Source organism: Diceros bicornis, chromosome 21 (assembly GCF_020826845.1).
Source record: "Diceros bicornis minor isolate mBicDic1 chromosome 21, mDicBic1.mat.cur, whole genome shotgun sequence".
NCBI lineage: Eukaryota > Metazoa > Chordata > Mammalia > Perissodactyla > Rhinocerotidae > Diceros > Diceros bicornis.
Genome location: NC_080760.1, coordinates 30,481,023 through 30,507,994, shown reverse-complemented (window position 1 = coordinate 30,507,994; position 26,972 = coordinate 30,481,023). Strand labels below are relative to the sequence as shown.

General features: G+C 37.1%; 1 protein-coding gene across 3 annotated transcripts in view; it reads left to right on the top strand.

The window, feature by feature from the left end:
- The first annotated feature begins 8,485 nt into the window (after nt 1-8,485).
- Nucleotides 8,486-26,972, top strand: part of CSMD3 (CUB and Sushi multiple domains 3) — a 1,210,091-nt gene continuing 1,191,604 nt past the window's right edge. For all 3 annotated transcript variants that reach the window (XM_058564813.1, XM_058564812.1, XM_058564811.1), the window contains exon 1: nt 8,486-8,663. In XM_058564813.1, the coding sequence (XP_058420796.1) occupies nt 8,486-8,663 (178 nt within the window). The remainder of the gene's footprint in view (nt 8,664-26,972) is intronic.

The window sequence follows — 26,972 nt, the reverse complement described above, 5'->3', positions numbered from 1 at the left end:
AATTTCTGCTTTCTTTGTCACATCAACTTCTCTTCTGTGTCTCTGTGTCTCAAGTCTCTCTCTCTCTCTCCTTTTTTTTTTTTTTTGCTGAGGAAGATTGGCCCTGAGCTAACATCTGTTTAACATCTGTTGCCAATCTCCCTCTTTTTGCTTGAGAAAGATTGTCACTGAGCTCACATCAGTGCCAGTCTTCCTCTATTTTGTACATGGGATGCTGCCACGCATGGCTTGATGAGTGGTGTGTAGGTCCATGCCTAGGATCCAAAACTGCAAACCCCAGGCCGCTGAAGCGGAGTGCACAAACTTAAAAACTACTCTACTGGGCCAGCCCCTCAAGTCTCTTTCTTTTTTAAGACTACTTGCCATGGGTTTAGGGTCCACCCTAAATCCAGGATGATCTCATCTCAACATCCTTACCTTAGTTACATCAGCAAATACTGTTTTTCAAAATAAGGTGACATGCACAGGTTCCAGGGGTTAGGCCTTGGAAATACCTTTTGTGTGGGCACCATTCAACCCACTAGAGATATTTTGAAAAGGTATGGAGTGATAAGGTTATAAGGTAAGTTTTATACTATTATAGGATTTGAGAGAGTTAATAAAAACTCTGTGAAGTAAATGGTTATTCCCATTTTACAGATGAAAAATTAAGGCTATTTTGTTATTAAAACGTGATAGCTTTCTTACCCTAAAGGCATTTTTAATCCATTTTTGTTTTTTTTTATTTTCAATCTTAAAGGCGTTAGTGTATGCTGATCCAGACTCAGAAAAGCATTTGTTTTGTTGTTTTCCCTTTGGAAAGGAAGAATTTGTGTTCATCCATCATATGTCTTCTCCCAACTCTCTTCTAATCACTGAATGTGCAAGATTTCTAACCAGGACTAGAGTTGTTTATTTGTTTGTTGTTTGTTTTGACATTGTTGTTGTTTGCTTTGTGTTTTGCTTGTTTGTTGTTTTGATTGAGAAAAGGGAAAAGCTAATTGGGAAAAATAACGATCAAGATTCTTTTCATCCCAGAAGAAGCACACTCTAAAAAATTGAAATGGACAAATTGAATGATGATAACATTGTAATCATTGGATAGCTTAACCTCCTAAGAAATGCTGCTGCTATTGTATCCATCTAGAAATCTTATGTCCATTTGAGCCTACTCTAGACATATGAAATCTCCCAAAATTCATATTGGTATTCATATACTGCATAATAAGGTAAATTCTCTATGCATTTGCAAATATAGCATTTGTTCAAAGTGTTACTATAAGCAGCCAGAGGCAAAAAATATTCTAGATCTAACTACTGATTTATATTACATGTTAATGAACATTAATAGTATATATTGTATATTTTATTTTTATATATTATATTTATGTTAAATTATATAATTTAATAATTATTGAACCTTACTTAGTATGTGTATAATAAATGCCTGATGACTTCAATCAGCTTGAAAGGTTAAATTTATCCTTCTTATAAACCACTGCATACAAAATACCAAAACAAATTGATTTGCTTACTCGATGAAACAATCCATTCATTGAGTCATTTTAAAAATGTGCCACTGGAGGTTTACTTAAAATGACCAATCATTATGGTCTACTAAAGAAAAAAAATGTAGGAAATATTGGCAAGAACTCTTATTGTCTCCCAATTCCCACTTCTCTCTGGCTAAATTTACCTTTCTGGCCTCATCTGCCATGTCTTTTCTAAAAGTATCACTTAACCTAAATGATTAAATTCTAAATACGCTTATAGATTTTCTAATTTTATTTATATTTCTGGGAAAAAACATCCCTACCAAGACTTTTCCTGTCAAGCATATCCAGATGATTCTAGAATAGCTCAAATGTACATCTATTCCTTGAAGTTTCCTCCAATTCGCCAGCTATAAATAATCTCCTACCATCTTGGTGTTTTATAGGCATCTCTCTTAAAGTGGTTATATTACGTTGACATTCACTGTTGTTACTCAAGAACATATTCTATCCCTTCTATTACATTGTAAGCTCCTTGGGATACAGTAATGTATAATTCTTGTTTTTGTTTCCTTGCAATAGGAGCTCAAAATGATTTCTTAAATAAATGAATGAACACAGAGATGAAAATGATACTTGCTACACAAAGAGTAAAGATTAAACTGGTCCTTGCCCAGATGGGACAGATATTTGTATTTACAATCCAAATTAGATTATGTGTAACCAAATCAAAATCAGCTGCATTGATTTTCTTTCCTTTGATGGCCAAAATGATCTTTCTAAGTCAAGGTCAATGTTATCTTCCTCTGAAGAGAGGATGGTTATATTTTTTGGTTTCCTGTACTTTTATTCTGGGAAATATTTCAATGTTTGCTAATTTTAGATACATTTGAAAAACCAATGAAATAACCCAGTTGTTAGTGATCATTTGGGAAGTTTAACCTCTGGGTCAAATTACACAGTAATGAATATTCATACTCAATATGGTTCAATCACATGCATATCTATACACATATATGGATTATAGACTTCAAATCTGTGAAACTTCCAACAATACTATTATTAATCGTTCCTCTAATTTAAGGGTTTATAAATATTTAGAAAAAAATAACCTCACAATTATATTTACAAAAAGCTTAATGAATTCTGCTTCATCACCAGCAAAACCACTTCACTATCTTATGAAAGGAAATTAACAAGCATTTGCCTTCTACCTGTGGGCTGTGCTTTGTTTAGTTGGGGCTTCTGGGATTAAGATCAAGCACAATTTAAGAAACAAATGCTGGCACCTTTCCGGAATTAATTTTCAGTTGTAAAATTGTTTACTGCTAATGTTTAGATTTCTCAGCAAAATTTCATAAAACTGATGTTTAAGTAGATAAATAAAACGAAATATAAAGAAGGTCTCATACATGCTACCTAATCTATGTTAGACTAGAAAGCTGCAAAATAAGCTGTATTATTGGTTGTAGCATACTCTGAATATTAGAAAATATGCATTTATCTCAAGAAATTAAATCAATTTTAAAGATTAGCAGAGAATATGTGGATGATAAAGTCAGAGCACTAAATTTTTAGGAGATAATAATGAGTTTATTGGCAGATAACTTCAGGGTATGAAATTAAATATGCATTGCATTTTGATAGTAATTTTGACAGATTTGGTATCTTTTGAAATCCACACCTTCGATTTATGTTCTCTAAATATTTATGTATTCTCAAGTGCATTAGAGGCTGATAACACGTAACTATATTAGAGTTAGAGAAATGATGATAGAAAGATCTGCTACACTGGGAATTGAGATTTATTCAGATCATATCAGCAAAACAAATTTATTACTTATGAAAAGAAGAGACCTGGATTATCCTGGTTATTCAGCAAAGCTACCTTTTGCTTAACTTTTTATTTCTATTCCTCTACGCGGAAACAAGTTAAGTGATTTAAGGTCTAGAGTTAGCAAGAGAGTGAAATACACAAGACAAAACAGAAAGGTCTTTAAAGATTCTCTCAATTCTTATCCCTTTTCTTTTAGGATCATTACCCACATGTCCCCCAGCTATTCATCATGGTCCTCTTCTTTCACTAAAATGGGCTTATATTAAACTATCTATATATTATATATTATATTGTCTACATTTAGGAAGGTATCAGCTAAGAAAATTTGAATGTCGATATATTAAATTTGTTATATATGTGGCTCATGTCAAAAATAAGCTTTCTTTGGAGTGAAAGTATGCTTTGTTTGTATGGATACAGTCATAGACACTGCCTTCAGTTTTAAGACTTTTCTGTTCTCTCATTCTTTAAAATATACTATTATTACCCTTATGTGACATAGAAAGTTCAGTCTCTGACTTTCTTAATTTGGTTAAAGCTTAAAAAGACTGAAATGCCTGTTAAGCTTCACTATTAATGAAATTGAAAGAGGAGGCAAGACACAAGAGGAATTAACGCCTAGGAAGGCACACCTGGTAACACAAGAGACTCATCTCCACCTCTCAACAATACTTCCCAATTAACAGTGGGACAGATACTTTTATCTGCCTGATAATTTATCTTCTTAAATATGATTGTTTAAAGAAAAGTTACCTTATCGTGAATATTAGATCTCTTTCTTTTCTCCTCACCAAATAGGGACTATTGCAAATCAAGGAAATGTACGGACTTGAATTAGAATTCCCTCATTTTTCCAGATTCAGCATTTAAAGTCAAATGTTTTATTTCTCAGGAGTTGGAGGGGTCAGACATGAGGGATCACAGAACGGGCATTTATAGAAAAATGAGTTCCTCTTTTTCTCCTACTGTCCTGGCAATGAATTCTATATACAAACTGCAAACAAACACGAAAATGCCTGCTTGATTATTTGTAAATCATTAACATTTTTATTTCACTCTAAGATTTTTATTTTCCCCACAGACCCACAGATTTAAATTTGAGCCTTTTAATTAAAAAGTGTATTTCTTCAATCAGTGGGCATTCAGCTGTAATAGACAGGAACATTTCTATAACAAAATCAATACTGCATTTGGACAATAATCTTCATGTAAACCTGTATATCTGTGACATGAATTAAGAAAAATACTTTCCAAATTCATAACTCTGTCAAAATTAAGTAATAATTTCTGAAAGAAAATACTTCTTTTCAGAATTAAAGGTAACCTCTTCCCAAGTCTTTGTGTTGTTCTTTTCAGTGTACTCATTCTGTTTTGGTCATTTTTCTGTGATATTGCCCCTGTGATGCTAAAACAGAGTAGATACATACTGAGGACCGGGTTTAACATGGAACAATTTTTGAAAATGTGCTTATTTTTTCTCCCTTTTAAGTGCCAAATAAGCCATGTTTTAAAATCACACTTGATTGTATTCCACAGGTATTTTGGGGGGGACTGAAAAGGAATGGAAATTTGGCACTTCCAGTTCAAAGAACCTGTCCATTTCTGAATCTAAACTCTTTACAAAAACCCTCAAGAGTACTTAATCATTGTGATTGGCTTGATGATCCTTGCCAAGTCATTTTTTCCTTGACCTGTATGTGAGACGATCAATAGAGTGAAAGAATTAAAAAAAAAAAAAGTGAGGGGAGGGGAAGTGGACTTTTAGTAACTGACAAGTATAAAAAGAGAAAAAAAGGCTTTTCTTTCTATGTGCACACATATATTTTAAAATTTGATCACTCCTAAATTATCTTATAAATATTGGCTTTTCTATGATTGTGTAGGTAAATTTACTATAAAAATCATATTTTTGTTATTAGACTATTTTTTAAAAAGCATCTGTAGGAGCCAGTACAGGACAACACAGTGGGCAAGTACATTGACTCAGAAATTGGATACCATAGGTTCATATTTCCTCTTAGATATATTTGCTTGGGCAAGACAAGATAGTCAACTTCTTTGTGTATCAATTTTTTCATCTATAAAATGAGGATAATTGTAGCACTTATCTCAGCAAGTTGTAGTGAGATTGAATAAGATATGCCACGTAAACATAACACAATGTTGGGCATACAGTAGGCACTTAAGGTTTGCTATTATGTTAGCTATTATTTTTTATCTCCTCTGCCTAAGTCTTAAATGAATCTATGTTTAAGTGCACTGCTTTCCCTACAGATCAGCTGATAGGTGATTTCTTCTTCCCAAATTTAGACACTGCACTTCTCCTTCTGGAAAAACTGAAGGATTTCTCATCCATGATTTTTGGCTGAAAATGTTGTTTCTGGAATACCTTTGGAAATGCTCCCTTGAAGAGGAGGCTCTTTAGCATGAAAGACAAGAGACTGATCCGACACTAAATGTATTGGACTAAATGTGAGTTCTCCTGAGGATGACCTTGGATAAACCACTTCATTTCCCCATGCCTTAACTTCTCCCATCTGTAAAATATGATCTTCCATCCTGTCTCAGGAGCTGGGAGATACAGATAGAAAATGGTTTGTGATTTATTATGAGCTATATTGTGTGATTATTATACTAGAATCTATAGTATTGTTTAAAGTATTATGAGTTACCAGATAAATCTTTTAAAAACTTCCCATGGAAATGATAGGCAGGATTCATTTAGGGAAAGATAATTGGATTAGAGGATTAGCATATTTGAAAATAAATAGCAGAAATTAGTATCTTAGTAGTAGTCATGATGGTTCCATAGTCAACGTTTATTTTTGCACAATAATTCTTGTTAAAATACTCCTGACTTTTGAGAAATGAAGTTTTTGTTTTAAACTCCTCCTCTCTGGGTGTATAGCCATGTGTTCAAATAGATTACATACACCCAAGACTTTTATTTCCTTTTGATAAAAAGTGAATTCAATTGAGGTAACTAACCTCTGCACCCGTGGTAAGGAGGGTTTTGTTGAGTGTCCTCCTTAAGTTCAAGGACTTGTTTGCATCTAACTCCTTGTTCAGTCCAGCAAAGGCAACAGCAGCAGCAACACACCTGACATCTTCACTGAAATCAATCCCAGAGCCGCCACCAAGGTGGCAGAGCAGGCTAATGACGTTTTCAGTGTTGATCCTTCCAATCATGGTCTAGTCCCAACCTTGTCACCCACTCCCGTTCGAAATCTGCATATGCGGACAATAAAAGAAAGCACTGATGGAAAGGAACAGTGTTCTGCCACATCGCCCTTAATGTACCTTTCCAAATTTAATGAGGTCAGTTGGGCATCTACAGCTTTTGCCTCTTGCTAAGGCTTCCTACCCAGGAGAGAAATTCCTAACACACGCGCGTGCGAACATACATGCATGTACACGCATATATACTGCACAAACACACTTGGGAAAACACCCACGCATAGAAACTCTCATTTTTCATCATCTTCCATTAACACACACTCTTACCCTTCACTACAGCGCGCGTATACACACACAAACACACACTTCCTGCGAGAATCACAAACACAAAATGCCACGTACTCGGAGAGCTCAGAATCCTTCCTACGCCTGCAACTTGAACCCACTCACCACTCACGCCTATAGACGCTCGCAGTGTGCCCACTTCCCAGAGCAGAGCTCCCTCCAGATGCAAACGCCTGGCTCCCCTGAGCCACTAGCTCCACATCGAGCCCAGGGACAAAAGCTGGCCAGGGTAATCGCGTGGCGTATGGGTCGGGAGCCATCATTTGTAGGAATGTGGGAGAGCTGCAAACTCAAATTGGGCAGTCCTCTTGACCAAGTCCTGTATTTTTCCTGTAGATAGATTCTAATCACCCTGGTAGCCTTCGGCATGCAAATGGAGTCAGAAGCAGTTTCAACTATCTATTCCAGAACCAGCGCTGCAGCTGTCCCCTTTCCTGAGATGGGATCAGATTCCCGAAATGGTCAGATCACCAATCCCGTGCCTAGTCTAAGGAACTTGCCGCTTGTAAGATCTAGGCCAGGACCAGCCGAAAAATATTAGGAAACTGACATGCAGGAGCAAAACATGCTGGTCTCGGGACGCAGCTCCCCTACACCGTGGGATGAGAGAATAACGGTCCCTCGTAGATGTGAAAGTGAAGCGGATGACTTAGCGCTGGCCAGTAGATGGCGCAAGAACTCTTCTCTTGTACAATCTTAACCCTTAAGTGGTGTGAGGGGCTGCCAAGTCCAGATGTATAGGTACATACATTTTCCGTTTTGAAAGAAACCTCTCATTTACATATTTGGGGTCGATTCAGACTTAAGACAAATGGGTCTGTTCTAGATAACTACCACCGATAAAACAGTTTAGCTGCGGCACACGGCTGAAAAGGGGTAGGGAGGATGAAAGGGCGAACTATTTGGGGAAATGACTCTGACTCTTTCCCCACCCCATCCCCGCCCTGGGCAAGAAGGAAATCGGTTTCCCGAATCATAAAAACTCTGTTCCGAGTTTACACGTTAACATTTGAATGTGTAAATGCATGTGTGCAAATAAATTCTTCTCTATGATCTCTTCAAATAAATCACAGGATAATAAATGCGAGGCGTCTGCCTGAAATATACTGCCACTACAGTAGTAACACATGTCCCATAATAACGACGTGGGCATCGATGGAGCCCGATTCATTATCATCACGGTTTCCCCAAAAGCAACACAGATCCTCTGATTAAAATATTCGTTTAATGTGCTTCTGTATTCAGGCTGCAATGGAGAGCTCACTAACACAATATTTCTTGGGCTGCTTTTACAAGCAGAATTGATCTGTTCGGGGGAAAAAAAAAAATACCAAGCCCCTTAATTTCAGATATTGTGGGGAGTTTGTCAGAGAGCGGAGCTGGGCTTTAAGAGGCTCACTAGTGGTTTCTGGTGGTTGCTATAACGAGCTAGAATTGAGGTAGATTTTGCTGGAGGGGAAAAAACGCACAAGAAAAGACAGAATCCAGAGTAGCGGAGACTTTGTGCCCCCGTCGGAGAGATGGTTGAGTCCTCGTCAAGGTTGCTGTGGTATCCCAGAAACACCATTCACTCCGAGCTGTGACCGCGCACCAACAACAGCAACAACTCCACTGCGCCGGGCTGAGGAGCAGGAATTAGGAGCTCGCGAATAATATGAAAGGGATCCGCAAAGGGGAAAGCCGAGCAAAGGAATCCAAACCCCGGGAGCCTGGCACGAGAAGATGCGCTAAATGTGGCCGCCTAGACTTCATCCTGATGAAGAAAATGGGGATTAAAAGTGGATTTACGTTTTGGAACCTCGTCTTTTTATTGACGGTGTCTTGTGTGAAAGGTAGGTCTGCTTTTGGGGTCCCCTCTGCTTTGGATGGAGGTGAGCTGACTTGTCGCCGGAGAGAGGCTAGTAGCTTACTTTGCAATTTGCACTGATAAAATAATCATGATAATACGGAAGAAGGAGTTGATTCACAGCTCCTTTTTATCCCCCCCTGAGATAGGAAATGCATTTTGCTTGCCAGATTTGGCGTTCAATGCGGTGATTGAGCTTGTGCTCAATAAATATTCTTGCAGTATGCTCAAACGAATACGTGAGTTGATTCGTATAGCCTCTAACTAGCGGATATCCAAGCAGAATTCCTCTGCAAGACTTTTCTTGGTGGTGAGGATTACCTTGATTTCTAGTCTAACCAGTGGGGTTTGATGCTTTAACTAGAATATTTATATTAAAGACATGCGTGTAAACGCTTTTTAACCCTTCCGGGTAGGAAAGTTACCGACATCCTGGGAATGTGATGATTTTAAATGCATTAGGGCACAGGGGTCTTCCAAGCATCCCACTCCCCCACCCCCAACATGAATGTCTGCGTGCATCTGTGAATTATTTCTACTTGAGCTCTTATGCGTTGATAAATGGTAGGGGAGCTTCCCTAGGTCCTGTGGTGGAGGTTTGGCTTAAAATGAGGCTTTAAAACGGTCTGAGAAGCCACGAAGCGTAATGATCCACCTTTGGGGATGAATGAAGGTAGGAGGAAAGTCATTAGCTGATGACCAAAAAGAAAATCCCCAGCAAGTCTCAGCGTTCAGACAGGTAGAGTGAGTGTCACATGCACAGACAAGGGGAGGGGGTGGGTGGGATGTAAAATTTATTCCTAAGCAGGAAGGCAAGGGAGAGTCAGGATCATTGAAAAGAGAGCTGTCCTAGGGGAGAAAATAGATCCCCAGATCTGTTCCACAACTTCTCCTGCACCCTGCTGCCCATTAATTGCTGCAAAGAATACTCAGGAGGTGTTTATGACTCATGCCATCATTTTTGAACAATCACCTCCCCATACTCATGGCAGCTCGCATAGACGCGAGGGATGTCGCTTTCGGTGAAGCTAGTTTCAAATCCCGGGTGTCTGTGTGTCATGGGGTGGGCGGTGGGGGGAGTTTTGGCCCAGGCGCGCCACGGCTGTCAACACAAACTGGACGCTTCTTCCTTTGTAAAGAAGTGCCTCTCTGAACCGCAATCGGGCCGCGTCTCTATGAAACAGTTTATTGTCCAGCTTGCAGCTGGCTGTCCCCCCACAGAAGGCAGCCCATTTGCATTCAGTGGAAATGATAATTCATGTTTTGGGTGGAGGGAGCTGGAGGGGTTACCTCTGTTAGGACCAATGATGGGTGGCATGTCTCGAATTTTAATTTACATCCCTAAATGCCAAGAAGTCGCCCCTGGTTTCTGTGGCAGCAACTGCCTTGTAATCCCAACCTCCTCCTTAAAGCTTGATTTTTTTTTTTCTTGGAGCCTCAGCGCAGCTCTAAGCCAAAACGCTTGCCCTAAGCGGCATAACTACACTGCCTAGTGCACAAAACGCGTCTCGGGTTGCTTACAAGGGGTTTTCATAGCCGGCTCGACGCGTTAGGAGCCTCACTGGGAGGCGGTGGTTAATGGATGGCCCCGGGGCTGCCTGCTAGTCGCGCGCTCGGAGTGGGGGAGGCGCAGGCAGCCAGCAACAGCTCCTGGTTGGGGAAATGTTGGGGTGGCACCTGCTAGAGGATGACCGGGGGTTAAGTGCGGGTTTTCACCTGTTGAACCAAAACACATTCGAGGGGCAGGAGAGGGGAGGAAGTCTCCGAAGCAGGGCGAGCACGCCAGCCTGACAAACCCTGAGCCGCGCCGCCTGCAATTACAGCCCGGCTGCCCGCACCTACCGTATTGTCCGAATAAGACGCGCCGACAGAAACAGAGTGGCGCGTTAATTTGCTTTAAATGGCACTGGATACGGGACTCCTATCTTCTACTCACAGCTACCAGACTGTGGACTGAGATAATCGGTCTCCACTGAGTATATTCCAGTTTGGGGGACACTGGGAAGAAGAAATGTGTCACATACTGCTTTGGTCCCATCTAGAATCAATTTTCCACGGACCGCTAAAAAATGTTTTTAATGGTAGTAAGGTTTTTCATTGTCACTCATCTGCCACTTGGAAGGCATCTCCTATATTTTACAACTTGGAACACTGTCCTCAGATTCCGAGAAACAAACTTACATGGGCTGGAGGCTTTAGACTTGTTCCCGGTCCCGGGTAGTGCCAATTTTGACAGTTGCTGCTGCTTCTCCTTCCCCGGGAAAGCTCAGAATGGGGAGTCGTTCTAAGGGCTTTGCAGGTCCTAATACAGGCTGGTGCAAGGGTTCAGGAAGTCCGAGGCGCGCGGTTTTCCACGTGACCAGCTGCGGCCACCAGAATCCCTCCTTCTGCCCCCACTTTTCATCCCTCCAACTCACCTCTGCCTGCAACAGCAATGACAAAGAGGCTCAGTGGGAGGAAACGCCTCAGAGTAGAAGACAAAGTGGCCTTCGGTAGTAGGCCTGAACCGCTCAAGTGGGATTGAAAAGAGAGCCAACCTCCTCTGGGCATTTTATCTCCACTGTCATCATCTGAAATAAAAGGTGGTGCAGGGCACCAAATTGGGGGGTGGGTGGGGGCTGCTTAGACCTGAGGCGTGCCTATTTCGAGCTCACACACGCACACGCGCGCACACACACAGGCTGGCAGGCAGAGGTTTTTGAAATGCAGCCTGCAGCTGCAGTGTGTCTGCTTAGGTTTCACCGACATGGAAACTGTGAATCTCCAAGTCGTGCTTAAACGTCCCGCCCACGTAAACAGACACTCAGGGGTGCTTTCCCAGGCTCGTTCTGGGGGGATCCCGGGGGAGCACACAAACGGTGCACCGAAGGTACAGAAAGCTCTGACCTGGGTCCACAGCAGGTGGGAGCCAGCGTGCCCCGCCCGTCCCCCATCCTGCGCCGCAGCGTGTTTCCACCGCTTCTCTCAGGACCCCGGACTTCGAGAAGGATCCACGTTTCCGCGTAATCTGGGAACTCCACGGAGATATTACTTCTGCCACAGAGCTCTTCTAGAAGAGAGGGGCTCACAACCTCTCCCCCGGTTAATTACTACTGGAAAGGGTCGCGGCGCCCATGAGGGAGGAGAGCTCCCAGCAGTGCTCATTAGCACCTTTCACCGGCCCCAGGGTGTCGGCGCCAGGAGGTTTCAGCCCCGCGCCTGTCTGCGGGAACTGACAGCCTCCCTCCCCACCCTCAAGGCGACAGTCTGACCTGACAGGTCAGGAAAATATCTGTCGTATCTTGAGGGAGCTTTTTAAAGGGGGTGGGGGTGGGTTAATGTCTTAACAAATCAATAACAGCAAACAAAAATCCACCCACCACCATCGACACCATCAACACCTTTCCCTTAAGGTTAACACGACTGAGCCACCTGCTGGGAGGTAACCTTTGTGTTTGTCAGGAGTCCATGGACCATCGGAAACTGAGTGCCTGCCTTGGCCTATGGCGTGTGCGTATGCGTGTGTGTGTGTGTGTGTGTGTATTGCTGGGAGGGGGGTGTCCACATGGATTGACACGGAGGAGCCTGTGGGAGGTCTCGATAGTGGATGCATGTGTATGTTCGAGGCGGAAACGTGTGGCGGTAACAGTACGTTTATGTCTCGGGGACTCTAGATGGTCGGTGGTGCTGCGGCCACCGGTGTCGCACGATCTGGCGGAGGCACCGAGAAAGCTCCCTTTCCGCGAGCTGACCGCAGCGCTGCCCTCGCTCAAACAACTTCCCCTCTAACAGGCGCTCGGGGAGTTCGAAAAACTCGTTGGGGAACAAGTAATGGGGAGTGCTGTTCCTCTGCGATCGCCCTCATCCCCACCCCAGCTCTGTCGCTGGGGAGAAAAGCAAGCAGGGGGGCAGTCCCAGGGTTCAAGCGCCACAGGGGGCTTAGTTGGACGCTAGGGGAAAGGGCAGAAGAAATGAAACAGCACGGGGTCATCCCGGTCGCCGTGTGGTCCTCTCCCAGCACCGCTGGGGCTCAGCACCCAGCCGAGGGCTGAAAGCGGGACAGGCGTGGGGATTGCAGCGCATTGCAGAATAATAATGAAGTAGGACGACGCAAGAAAGAAAGATCGACTCAGGCATCCGGGCGGATTCCCTTCTCCCTGAACACGGCGCCTTCGGGAGGCTTTGCACCACCGAGCTGCTAAGCCAACCCAATTTACTGCTCTGAAAAGGCTTGAACAGCTCCCAGCATTCTGAGCTCAACTTCCTCTGGACAGTTACCTTGTGGAAATCGTTCTGAAATGTCATTTTGCAGCACCGCACCGTATTTTCCTGAATCTTCTGGGGCTGGGGTGGTGGGGAAGAGGGGGATCGGCTGCATCCAACCAGCGTAGGAAGAGAGTGTAAGCAGAAATAATTAAGGAGCAGCTTTTAGCCTCTTAAAACCCCAATGCCAGCCCTTTGAGATCCTTCGAGGAGAAAAGGAGTAGAATTACTCAATAAATTAAGTGCTCTAGTAGCATAGACTTAGTTACAGCAGTTATTACAGCTCCTGATATTAATTACCATTACTACTTGTGGGGTAACTGATTAGATTTTGGGTGTGCATGTCTTTTCCCTAAACACACAATTTGGTGTCTACAGAAACAGTGAAATAATAAAATAAAGCAGTAGCAAATGGCATTTATATGTGGCTCTAAATATAGTAAAACTCTATCATAAGAGAGATCTGATAGAAAAAAAAGGGAGGGGGTAAGAGAGGTAGAGCAATTAACAATGTCATTGCACTCATGTGGAAAAAACTCTACTACTAAAATACTTAAGATCTCGAATCTAAATAAGTGAAAGGAACTAAACTTCACTTCCCTAGCTCCAAATGTACTTCTTCTTCTCCTGTCCCAAGAGATGACTTTCTTCTGCTTAACATCAGGGTCTCCAGAAAGGGCTTCAGGAGATCAAATAACTTCAATGTTTTGTTCAGTTTGGAAAAGAACTTTGAAGCACCAAGCCATGTGTCTGAGGAGGAACCTGTTGCTTTAGGCAACATGACTATATGAGAAAATACGCCTTCTTGCACCTTGAATTCCAATGTTTGGGAGATTAGAAGTAAAATGATTGCAAATGAAGAGACTAGGAAAAATGTGTGAGGTAGAAATAAAACTTAAGGCCATTTTATTTTACCTATATATACATTAAAACATAGCTTTTCTTTCTATCTATTTATCCATTCCTTTTACTCATAATGCAAAGAGGTGTGTAGTTCAATGGCAGTTCTGATTTGGATTTTGGATGAGATCTGGTAAGAATGCTAGAACAGATTGTAGCATCACCAAATTCATCTTTTCTCTTTCAGAGTGAGCAGGTGGATGATTCACGGTACTTTCCAGGGAGATCAATCTTCATGTCTACACAATTTTCTCAGAATCAGACCCCCTGTAAGGCTCTCATTCTCATCAGGAATATCACTTTTACAAATGTCACTGAGAAAAATTAATTTGTTGAATACCTTCCAGTGTTCATGGTCTCAGTGTTGACGGTCATGTTTCTTTCTCTCAAGCCTCCAATTTTGCAGCTATCAAAGGCATTTCATGCCATCAGGCCCTTTGCTAAGCTATTGCTTGGTGCTGGTTGAGGATTCCTAAGGATTAATATTTTCTATATAATCACAGATTGTTGCTCAAAACTCAATTTGAAATCTCCTCTAAAAAAAGTCTAAATTTAGGACATTAACATATGCATCATATACTTTGTAATTGGATAACAAGAATGTCAATGGTAATCATGTGGCATTAGATATCACAGTATTACTCTATTGGCTCTTAAATGCTGGAACTACAGTGATTTTCAAAGTGTTCCTGAACAAGTAATATTAGTAATAATAATATCCTCTGGAAACTTGCTAGAAATATGAATCCTCAGGTCCCACCCCAGTCTTATTGAAACAGCTGCCCTGGTAGTTGGGCACAGATATTAGTGTTTTTAACAAGTCATCCAGGTAATTCTGATGTGCTTTCAAGTTTGAGAACCACTACATTACAGTACAATGGGAAGAGCAAGGGCTCTGGAGCCACCAAGACCTGAAGTCAAGTCCTGATTCTGCCAGCAATTATCTTTGTGCTAGCAACTCAGCATTCCGAAGTTTCAGTTTCGTTACCTACAAAAAAGGTTAGAATATCAGTAGGCCTATAGGAAGATTATACACGTAACATATATAGTGCCTGACACTAGTAGCTCTCATCAATATTATTAAAATACACTTCCATGCACAAAGCCAGTATGAACTCCCACACACTTCATCCCTAACACCACCAGCCCTAACTTGTCCATAGCAGTAAATTAAAAATGTAGTATCTTTTCACTAGCTATTATTTCACTTTGGCTAAGTTCCCAGGCTGTTATACATTGGAGAAACACTCTGAAATTTCTGCTTATCACTCTTACACAGTTGCTTTAGGTGCTGTCTCTATGAATCAGGGGGAGACTCATAGCTTAAAAATGTTACCCCTGCTCCTGGGCTGATTTCATCCATTGCATTTTAATATTGATTTATTTTAATATTGATTGATTAATGGACTTATGTGAATTTGTTAAATCATCTTGTCACAAATCATGGTATTTACAGGGCTGGAAGAGTTCTAACGATCAGCTAGTTCACTGCTCATATTTTATACAGTAAATGTACATGCCTAGAAAGGATAAGTGATTTTTACTAGGTTACAATGATGATTAGCTCCAGAACTGAGAATAGATCATTGGGCATTCAAGTTCATGTTCAACTCTCTTTCTACTATACCTTATCAGTTTTACTACAGAGTTTGCCCAGATGGCACCAATGAAGACAATCACCAAAGTTAATATTTAAGTACCATATATCAATCAGTACCATATAAGACTATTAGTGATTATATGTTTTGTGGTAAAATTTTTTGAAAATGTTAACTACTTGTTTGGTAGAAGACAGAAAGAAATAATTATGGAATGAAAACATTTTCTAAGATTGATATAATATGTACATCAAATAAACATATCTTCAATAAATTCTGTTTCTTGACATTACAAGTCTATAAAATCAGTGTATTGACTGTTTTTCATGTTACATAAAGAATTTTGAGGGATAGTACTTAAAATCAAATTCTTATTTATTTCTTCCTATAATTTGGACACAATTTCTTATTTAAAGGCTTTTAAATCTAGAAAATTTGTTCTTAATTTATTTTCATGTTTTTATTGTATTTAAGTATATTAACATAAGATTTATGTATTATCTCTCATCTGTATTTTCATCTGCGTTTTTCTCTCCCATGTTCTATACAAGACAATGTTGTCATTCAAAACTCTAACATAGAAATAATAGTAGGTTTTATAAATATTAATATTGCAAGAACAATCAATAATGTTAAGGGGTTGTCTTCAATTTTAGTGATATGTGAAATATTTTTAAAGGCTCTTAAGTTACTGGAGTAAAATTTTCAAAATAATGAATGCTACTAAATTTGATATGTTTAAATGTTCAGAAAGGGATTGAAATATATAAAAAGTAATGAGTGATTCTTTTAAAAGCTGAGTTTTTAATGTTCAAGATTATAAAGTCCTTCTTCCTTCTTTTGCTTTATGTTAGCAAATTTTAAAGGAATATTTATGACTATATAGTTCAAAGTGATGGTGAGAATTTTTAAAATTATGACATTTTAAAAAATATGATTGGATAGCACTTCGAAAGGAAATTTATAAGTAGAAATAGAGTCTCCAGAAGTGGATTTATTAAATCTTAAATAACACTGAAAAAGCAAGGGCTATGTTATAGTTTTCCATTATACAATTCCATCAGGTTGACTCCAGAATGCTCAGAGGTGTTTCATATAGAGAGAGGATGTGAGACATTATTATGTTTGGGGAAATGATACCATTGTTATGTATTTTTTATATGTGAGAGGCTCTGTGCTAAACCTTTTATATAAAGTGTGTCATTTACATTTTAAACAGTGGTTCTCTCCTTCATTTCCCTGCTTTGAATTCTAACAAGCATTTTGTGAGATAGCTGTTATCTCCTATGTACGTATTATCTCCATTTCCAAATTATCCACATTTCCTGAGGCCAGAGAGGTGCAATAACTTTCCAGGATCCTATGGTTAGCTAGAGGTTGAGTGAAATCTGAAATAATAATAGACTCAGAAGCTCATAGAGTAATCAAATGTTAAAACTGTAAATGACTAAGTTACTAATTAAACCTCTTCATTTTTAAGAGAAAAACTGAGACTTTGAGAATTCAATTTAAAAGAAAGCCTAAAATTAATATTCTCGTTTTGTATACATATCTCACAGTTACAGTAATACATAAATTCTTAGTTTTGTAATTTTCCACGTCTACTTAAGTTGCCTTTATTCTTTTAATTATGCTGTATGATAGATGTGAAAGATATTTTCCGGTTTTATAAGCAATAAGTGAAGTAAATGCATGATAATAAATAAGTTAAATATGTCACTAAAATATATAAAACTATTTAGTGCATTAAGTGCCTAAAAACAAATCAAAATTTATAACGCTTAGAGCCTAATCCAATGCTCTTGAGTAAAATTTAAAATTTATGAATGCAGATGAATTTATGGACTTCACACATAAAATAATATTTGGGCATAAAAATTGTTTAGCAATTGTGTCATAAGCCTTGGCAAATAAATTCATTCCACTTGGTACCTTAATCTTCAATTCGGTTCTGTAGAATTTGAAGGATGGGTAAGCTCTTATAACCTATCTAGTCTAGTGTCAAATAGTCAGGGAGTGTGCATTAGATTTATTTGTGGAGGCAAGGGAATGTGCTTTTTAAAAAGCATTCATATCCAAACTCCATCCACTTAGACTACTTCATTCCATAAGTGCACCCTGGTTGAAAGTACAGCTGTAGTTGTGTATCTTCACATTAAGAGGAGACAGGTCAGAGAAATGAAGTGATTTGTTAAGCTAGAGAGTGCAAACCAGTTTTTAAATTCCCTGGCGAGTGCATGTTTCTCTTTATTGAGTATTACGATAGGAGCCTCTTTATTTAGTCCTAAGTGATTTATGGGAGTAAAGCTCCTTGAGAGGAGACACCGTTGTGCCTACCCCAAAATCCTAATCAGACTCAAAACAGTACATCCGGAAGTAATTGTGTAAGGAGACACAGGTACATGCATGTAATAATATTGGTAAAAGAGAAATTTAACATGCAATCTAAAAATTAACTTAAAAATTAAATGGGAGAATTGAAACATAAATCATAGTCTACAAAAGAAAAAATATACGTATTAAGTTATAATTAAGTGCTCAAAATTAGCATTACATTTTCTTGTAAAGGTGATAAAATGTATTTTCATATGTAACAAACATTTGTAGTTTTGTCCTTTCTGAAGTTTAGACTCTCCTAAAATAAACTAGCCTTTTTCTACTTGCATTGTTAAAACATTGTGTGTATATTTTCAGAGATGTCATTTTAACCCATGTTTTTAGTTTTAAAGCTCAAATATCCTAATAATGCCCCCATGTGTACTATTTGTAGAATATACTTATTACATTGAACACTTTTTAATGGGACATCCTTATTTTAAATAGTTTTGCATCTTACAACAGCTGGATGTAGATTTCTCTAAGGTTGGCAAAAGTCAAGGATAAAGATACACCTACAATCTGTCTCTATTTCCTACAATTATGCATTCCAGAATTTTATTTAATGTTGAAAATTGACTAATTATTAGCCAAGTTCTCCATTTTAAAATTGGTTCCTATTGTTATAATAATTCTCTTTAGTTTATTGAAATTTTAAATCACAAATTGACTTGATATTTTGTTTTCAGGATCTTGGGGATGGAGAAGCAGATTGATAATTAAAGTGTGTTTTCTTAAGCTTATTCACTTTCCCATTAGCCACTGTTTTCTCATTCAGAGATACTTAATAAAAATTATCAGTTGTGTCTTATTGTTTGATACTGTTTTAATTTCTTAAATATCTATTTTAGTTTTCTATGGGGACATATCTTTTATTTTTTTGTTTGTTTGTTTACACTATGAGGGTTGTCTGATTTGAAAGAAATCTGAAGAAAAAATGTTCTTAATTTAATTTTCTCTTATAACGTACTAGGTATCTGAGGTTTATCAAATGAGTCAATAATTTTAAAACATAATTTTAGCTGTTTTTTGTTATGAGTATTTTAATATAGAGAAGTGAATATGAGTCTATCTTGTTATTCTATTAAAGCATAATAAGATACTGTTAAAAAAACTTTAATTTCAGGTAATTTGTAATTTTTAGAAAAGATTTTGTTTTCAATCTTTAAACTAATATTTTCACGTACAAAAATGACTCTTCTGAATCTTTCATTGGAGGCGTAATTTGAATTTCCCCCAAATATTGGTAATGAATTTATGCTGACCTATCTGCATGTTCTAATATTGAGCTTTGTGTTGCTAAAAAGCTGCATTTGCAAGATAACGGATGAAAGTTAGGAAAAGAGGCAGAATAAACACAAATGAATCTCCTGGAGATCAAACACCTACCTTGGATTTATTGGCTCCGTGCTCTAAATGACTGAACTGTGTAGTCTAGACAAAATATTTACTCAGTGTTCACATATATGGAGAAACCCTGAGTTAAGGTTTCTGGCTGATGTCTAAATCAAAATAGCTGAACTGATTCAAATGTTTTGTGTAAACAAATTTGCATCCAGGCTGCTAATTTGTGTGCCAACTTCCAGCTTCATAGTTTCTAAGATGATGGAGATGATAAACCCTCTTAAATGAAGTTTGCAATAGAAATGCTGACAGGCCTATGATTACCTGTATTGAATTCATGCTCACGGCTCTTTCCATGGCTTTTTTTAAAAAAAAACTTTCATCTATAAGTCCCAGTAGTACTTGAGTGCCCTTTTATCTGTTAAATCTTTTTAAAGAAGGTCAAACAGAAACTCTTAAAATCAATTTTCTAGCAAAGTGCAAGGAAGTCTTTAATATCTGTATTAGGTTGGCAGTGTTCATTAATATATTAATGGGTGAAAATCAGAAATGACATTTTGAACGTAACTTTTAAATATTACCAATGTGTAAGTCCCTAGGAATCAACCATTCTTCAATAATTTGAAGATCACTACTTATTTTTACCTGTCGTTGCATGGATTATTGAAATCTCCCTATTTTAGAAAGATTACATTCTAATTATATAATTCTTTCAAAAGCAAAATTCTCAAAGGCCTGAAAGGAAATTGGCAGATCTTAGACATATTAGGTTATATCTTGTGCTGTTTCATGTAAGTATTGCCTGAATTGTTTCTATCATTTTATTTTGGTTAAAGTCAAGTTTGGTTTATTGTGCCTTTTATTAGAATAGGATTTTTTTAAATTGAATATCGTGGCCTTGACACTATTTAAGTTAGGTGTTGTGAAAGAGACAGTGGTCAGTAGATTTGATTTCCACAAAAAGAACCAATGGCTTATTTATCAGTTCTGGGACTCATGGACACATTCCTTCAGCCATCAATCATTTATTGAGGGCCAGTAGTGTCAAGCCCTTGCCTAGATTTTGAGAATACAAAGATGAAGATAGAGTCACTACCCTAAAAGAAGACACAGTCTTTATTTTGAAGTAGGCTTTCTGTGAACGTAATAGCAAAGCAGTCTGGTTATTGTGAAATTGTTTAGTTCTCCCATGGGATTTTCTTTCATGAAATATCAACGTAGTTTACACCACCTTTAGTTACATATCCTATGTATTGAATCTTTATCCTATCACAGGTAAGAATTAACATCCTACAGACATTGTTTGAAATTTTTCAATGAAATGCATAATTTTTGTTATCTAATGTAATGTAATTTTTAACTAAAATGTTTATTGACTCCCATCTGTTCATAACTGATATTAACTAGTTTATCCAGTATTAATGAAGATCCCACATGTATTTCTGTAACAGTGTTTGTACAGTTATATAATAGTTTGTGATCAGCAAACTGTGCTTCTTACCCGTTTTTTTTTTTTCCCATGTTACTTCCTGCCTGAGAACTCCTCACTGGCTGGCTAATGCTTACAAATTTAAACTCAGATCTCTGCCCCTTCATTTAGTGATGCACAGGAAACAAACCTTGAGCTAATTTATCAAGGTCAACATATGCAAAGCGCAAAACAGATAACTAAATGTAAATATAACAGATTCTGTCATACTTTTCTACTCCTTATTTTTTGTCTTTATTGGAGACTTAAGTACATAGGTTGTGTTTCTCTTTGTTTTTAATCTGTGATTTAAAGAGCAACAGAAGGATCTATGAATGGTCATGGGAGGAAATACTGGCATTGGATCAATGCCAATTTTGCTACATATGAATTAAGTAGAAAGATCTATCTTTACAAGGTTAGGACATTCTTCAAATTTGATCTTGTATTTTACATTTTTCTTAGTCTCCCCACTTTGATTACTTTGATGATTCACGTTATTTTAATGTTTGCACCAACATGCTAGTTCACAATTGCCACTTCCTTATATCCTGTCACATTCCATAAAACTCACTTCTTGGTGATCTAATGATGACTTAATGTGTAAGAAACTGGATTTAATGTTTATTAATACAACCTATATTAAGGAGTTTTTCTACTTCTAAGCCTCAAAATCTTGACTATTGATGTAAGATCAAAACCAAATATTTCCATTATCTATGAAAATTGCTATCTTATCTACTTTGATTACTTCAGCAAAAAAAGTAAGTTTAGAAGCTTGAGATAAAAGAGCTTTGGGTGACTTGAATTATTTTACTTAACTTGGTACAACTAAAGGAAGGAATTTCCATATGCACCATGGTGAATTTTCAACACTCTCCATGATACATAGCATTGGCTCCGTTTATTGAAATCCCATACTAATGCATGGGAGATAATTTAAAGGATGTGCTGACTTGGTTCCATCGACGTCTCAAAAACCATGTCAAGATTCTTCCTTTCTTTGACATAACAAAGAAGAAAGTGATCCCTTTACATTTCACACAGATATATTACACAATCAATCCTGCACTGCCTTTCTATTCATTTTGTTTTTCCTTCTCAAGTTCTAACTCTCTTTTACTTTCAAGTATTGCTGACAATTTACATATGACAGTATCATAATATGGGCTATTTACTTAAAATGCAGTGGAGAGGCTCTCAAGCTGGCTTGTTTATTGTTAGTACACAGGAAAATATCAGAGAAGTCACCTATAAGATGTACAGCCAGCCTTCATGAAAACTATGAAAATGGGTACAATTAGTTGGGGTCAGAGTTTGGAACAAGTGATCTTTTCCTACTCAGCTAGTTCTGAGAAGGGTGTTTGGATAAAAAAGACAACTGTTACCCACACATCAAGTACTTTTTAAACCTCAAATTAAATGCAGTCACTAAAATTTTCTTGGTAGTGAATAAACACAAAGTAAAGTAAGAAGTATTTGCATTCTTATTAATTGCATATTTAAGCACAAATATTCACAATTTATGAATTGTCTCCTATATTTTCATTTCAATTTTTATAATAGTTCAGTTTTCTCTCAAGTACATGTGAAAATAGACATTTCTACTTGTTCTGATTCTTCATTTCTTTTCTCATCTCCTTGGCAGGAAACAAAACCTATTTTCCTTGTCCACTGCTGTGGATTGTGAGTGCCTCTCGTTTTAGCATCTCAATTTTGACTGATAGGTAGACTTAGGTCTTTTTTAAATTTGAGGAAACAACTTAGAAAGAGGAAATTAGCTAGCAAGTGGAGAAAATCGGATTCAAAGCCAGCCTGACCAACTCAGAACCTTTGCTCTTTTCATCACACTGAACAGGATATCATTGACTTTGAGGATAAAAAAAAAAAATCCCAGAGATTGAGATGAATTCTGAATTCTTTCACATGTGTAAGGTTATTTCTTTTCTGGAGTGAGGATTTCTGAACATAGAGCAATTTATTTTACATGCTGCAAGACGAAAGGAAAGCAACAGAAACAGAAGTCAGGGGTAACAATTCAGAAAGGTCAGACTAGTTATGTTGCCAGAGGGACAGCCTCACGTTAGTGTTTGGACGTGCTTTGTTGAATCTTTATTGAGGTATAGTTTGCTGTTACAATGAAAAAATATATATTGTGGAAAAAACGTAGGTGATATTATAGTTAGGTATTGTATTTAATGCTGCCTGATATTGCATTTTTTCCTTTTACAAATTAAAATAGATAGAAAGGGATCCATAACTATAATGCATGTATAAGGTCTCGTTTCATATTTACTTATATTCTTCTTTATTTTTAATTACCCAGACTTCATGGGAACGTTTCTGTGAATTCATTTCTTAGAAATGTAAAAGACATAAGACATGTTTCCTTGACTCATGACTCTTACTGAATAAAAACAAATATGTGAAAAATCTTAAATCACTCAGCATGGGATCTCCATTCTTAACTCAGTACCTTATAAACAGAGTAAACTCGATAAATATTTGGAGACGTGAATTGGATTATAGTTAATTGAGTTCATTAATTTAGTTTAGCTGCACCCTGGACTCAGAAAAATCAATCTATATTGCCCAAATCTTTCAGTTGTTACATGCTTCAAATGTTTCTAACTCTGTTTACATTGGCTACTGTTATCTATTTGGATATCCAATGTTTTCTAGGAAATAAGAGAATTTATAAAAATACTGTATATCTATTCAGTATGTAAAAGTATGAATCACCTTTGCTACTTTCACTTTCGAATAAATAATCCAGTTTCTTTTACTTGAACAATCTGTATTAAAGTCCCTTAGCTCAAAATATCACTACCTCCATTATCATCATAGTAGGAACTCAAAGAATTACTGAGCCCTGATGAATTACACTGGCTATCAAAAATAATTGTTCATTGTGAGGCTCCTTCAGCACATATTTTCCAACGATACTCAACACATCAGAGAGCAAATTAATTTGGAAACATTTATTATGATTATTCTCAAGGTCTAGTCTGATAGAATAGAACATGGATTCTAATGCTGCTTACATCCTTATTGACCAGATGACTGTGCGTGCCATGTTTCCTTTAGGCTGTTTCCTCATCTCTTACATTCTCTGTAAACTTCACATAATCATGATAACAAATGAATCAGTATGAGAAGCACTTTATAAAGTACACATTGCCAATAATAATGACTATTGCAACAATAATAACTACTGCATTATTTATTTGAAAATATCTAAGCACACTTACTTCAATTTATTCAATAACAGATTAACCTAATAAACAAAATGAGATGCATTTCTCAAACATTAGATGAGATAATTCAGGTTTTAAATCTTCTTTTGTATATATTAGAATAACATGCTATTTAAGATAAGCCTTGAGGTAGATGCTCTTTTCTGTAAATCAGCGGGCTCCTTGATAAAACGAGTAATCACACCCTAACCCCAAATAATTGGGCTTCTAAATCAACACTCGCTATACACTGGGATAGCTTAAATGTATACCCTTTGCAATGAAGAAGTTAAATAAAAATTGTCTTCATACCTTTTAAAAGTTTTAATTAAAGAATATTAAACTTTATTATTTATTTTATTGGATTTACATACTTAATTATACATTTTTTACTATTTTTCTCTGTTAAAATGATGAGGTATATTAATTAGTTCCCCTGGGCGGTGACCAGCCTTGCAGTCTTAGAATAAACTCTGTTTAACCCTAGTCGGCAATTTCTTTCACATGTAATTATATTCCATTTGCCAATAAAGGGTTCATTTTATCTCTAGATTCGTTAATAAATATTTTTTTGCTGTTCTTAGAAATTTTCAATATGAAAAGCATATTTCTTTAAATTGTTTTCTTATATATTCCATTTTTTTCTAATCATATTTTCCACCAGTTTTGGCATTGTATAAGGTTGTTTTTATTCATTTCTGTGAAGAGTATTCCTCCAAATGATTTGATAATGTTCACATAAGTCATCATCACATTATTATTTATATTTCTGACTTGACTTTCTATACCGTTTTCTTTTACTTTGGGTTGAACCCATAGAGTAAGAATTTTGTTAATATTTTTCTAGGAATAAAATTGTAAACACAAATACTAAGTTATTTCCCAACCTTATTTCTATTTTCAGTTTTACTCATTCCAGTTGTTTGCTTTTCTGTCTTCTGAATTTTTAGGCAGGGACATTTCATTGTATTTCTGTTTTTCTTTATGACAGGTAAGATATTTTTTCTAAGTACTCCTTTGAAAACATTATTAATCTCACTATGTTAAAAGATTTTTGTGTGTGTGTGAGGAAGACTGGCCCTGAGCTAACATCCATGCCCATCTTCCTCCACTTTATATGTGGGAAGCCGCCACAGCATGGCTTGCTGAGCAGTGCGTACGTCTGTGCCTGGGATCCAAATCTGCGAACTCTGGGCCACTGAAGCTGAACGTGGGAACTTAACCACTGTGCCACTGGGCTGGCCCCCATTATTTACTTTTTAATACATGGAAATTCTATTTTACCCTCCTAACCAAGCCAATATTTACCAAGGTGACCCCAAATATCTAGCAGATGCAGTAGCTGTGGTGCTAATGTTATTCTCTATGATTCTCAAATTAGTTGCTCTGGCCAAATTTCTCCAAGAAAGCTTGTCCCCTGTTGGAAAGTTCCAAATATACTAACCATGAAGTTCTAATTAAAATGATTGCCATTCTTCTTTGACCATTGACATATTTTTACTTTCTTTTTGATTTCCTGATACTGATCTTGAAACAAGCTAGATCTGATAATAACCTGCCTGGGCTGAACGTAGTCTCCAGAGGAAACTGCTTGCTATAATATGATCTTAGACTTCTTAGTGATTCAGAAATATAGGGAGCATATGGAGGAACCAGTGATTCCGAACACAATAGAATTCAATCAATTTATACTTAACAGTATAACAGATAGAATTTAATACTCTTCACCTTCCATAGGTGACTGTAGTTTGTCATGATCGTTTTTTTTGTACTCGTGTCTATTTTTCTTGTTCTATTTATGGTATTTTTGAAGTTGATTTTAAATTCTTTTGTTTTAAATAAAAAGTATATGTTCTTTTTTCTGTTTAATTTTTAATTAATTTGTTTTTTTATTGCAGTAACATTGGAGGGGGAATGTCAGATATCGTATGATCTCACTCATAAGTAGGACAAATATGTTCTTTAAAATATATCCCCTACCTCTTCAACTTGTTGAAGTATCGTCTCTCCTTCTCAGATACATTTCTCTAGATGCTCTCTAGTCAAATTAAACTCTTCTTTCCTCACATCAACCTTAAATTTCATTTGTATCAGAATTATAGTTCTTCCCACAATTTGCCTTGTGTTCAGTAATTTACGCATATTCTATCTCCATTATGTAACAGAGAAATATGGGAGATCAACGGCTGTGTACTCAGCAATCTTATATCTCCAAGGCACCTTGCACAGTGCTTTCTTTAGAGGTAGTAACTTAAAAATTATTGGTTGCTCTAAATTATCCTGAAATACAGCAGAATATTAACTGACTTACCATTTTCTGACATTTTAAATATTATCTTGTATATTATTTTATTCGTATTAATTAATAATGCATTAATATTTACCTTTTTTTCATCTCCTCTAATTTTTCTTTGTAATATATTGGGTTTCAGTTCCCCCTTGATGTTTTCCAATTTGCCATTTAATTTAATTTTGTGCCATTTAACCTGCCCTTTGTTAACATTTTAATTTTCCTTTGCCTGTCTTTTTTATCTGTTTTAGAATTTGAAATGTCTCTTGAAGCATTACTTATATTTCTGAAAATTTGTGGACACATTGTTCAGGTTTCTTACTTTTATAAAAGAAAAAGAAAATTGAGACAACGTATCAATTGTGTTACATCTATTTCTCTTAGGTATTTCCACTTCAAGGTATGTTACCCCATTTCACTCATAAACTCCTATCTTCATGACCTTCCATTTTCCGTTGAGGTTTGAAACAATGACAGTGTTCAAAATATCTTTGAAGTTTGCTTCCAAAACACTCTCTGTGTAACTTCCTATTATCTCTATTGATATTATCTTTCAGATCAGAAAAAAGACATTTTCTAACTATGATTTCCTCATTGCTTTTATTTTCACGTCTCTATTTTATTATATTTAAATCCTGAGACTTGTAGCAGATATTTAAAATCCCATGCATTTTGAAAACTTTGCACCTCTATGTTACAGTTTGATTCATCAAATTGTTCCTTTTTGTTGTCATTGTAGTTTTCACTTAAATTATTTTCCTCAATTTTAAACATTTAAACATTTTTTTAATATTTCTTGTTTGAATCTTCTTTTTATTGAGCATGAGATTTTTTAGAGGAA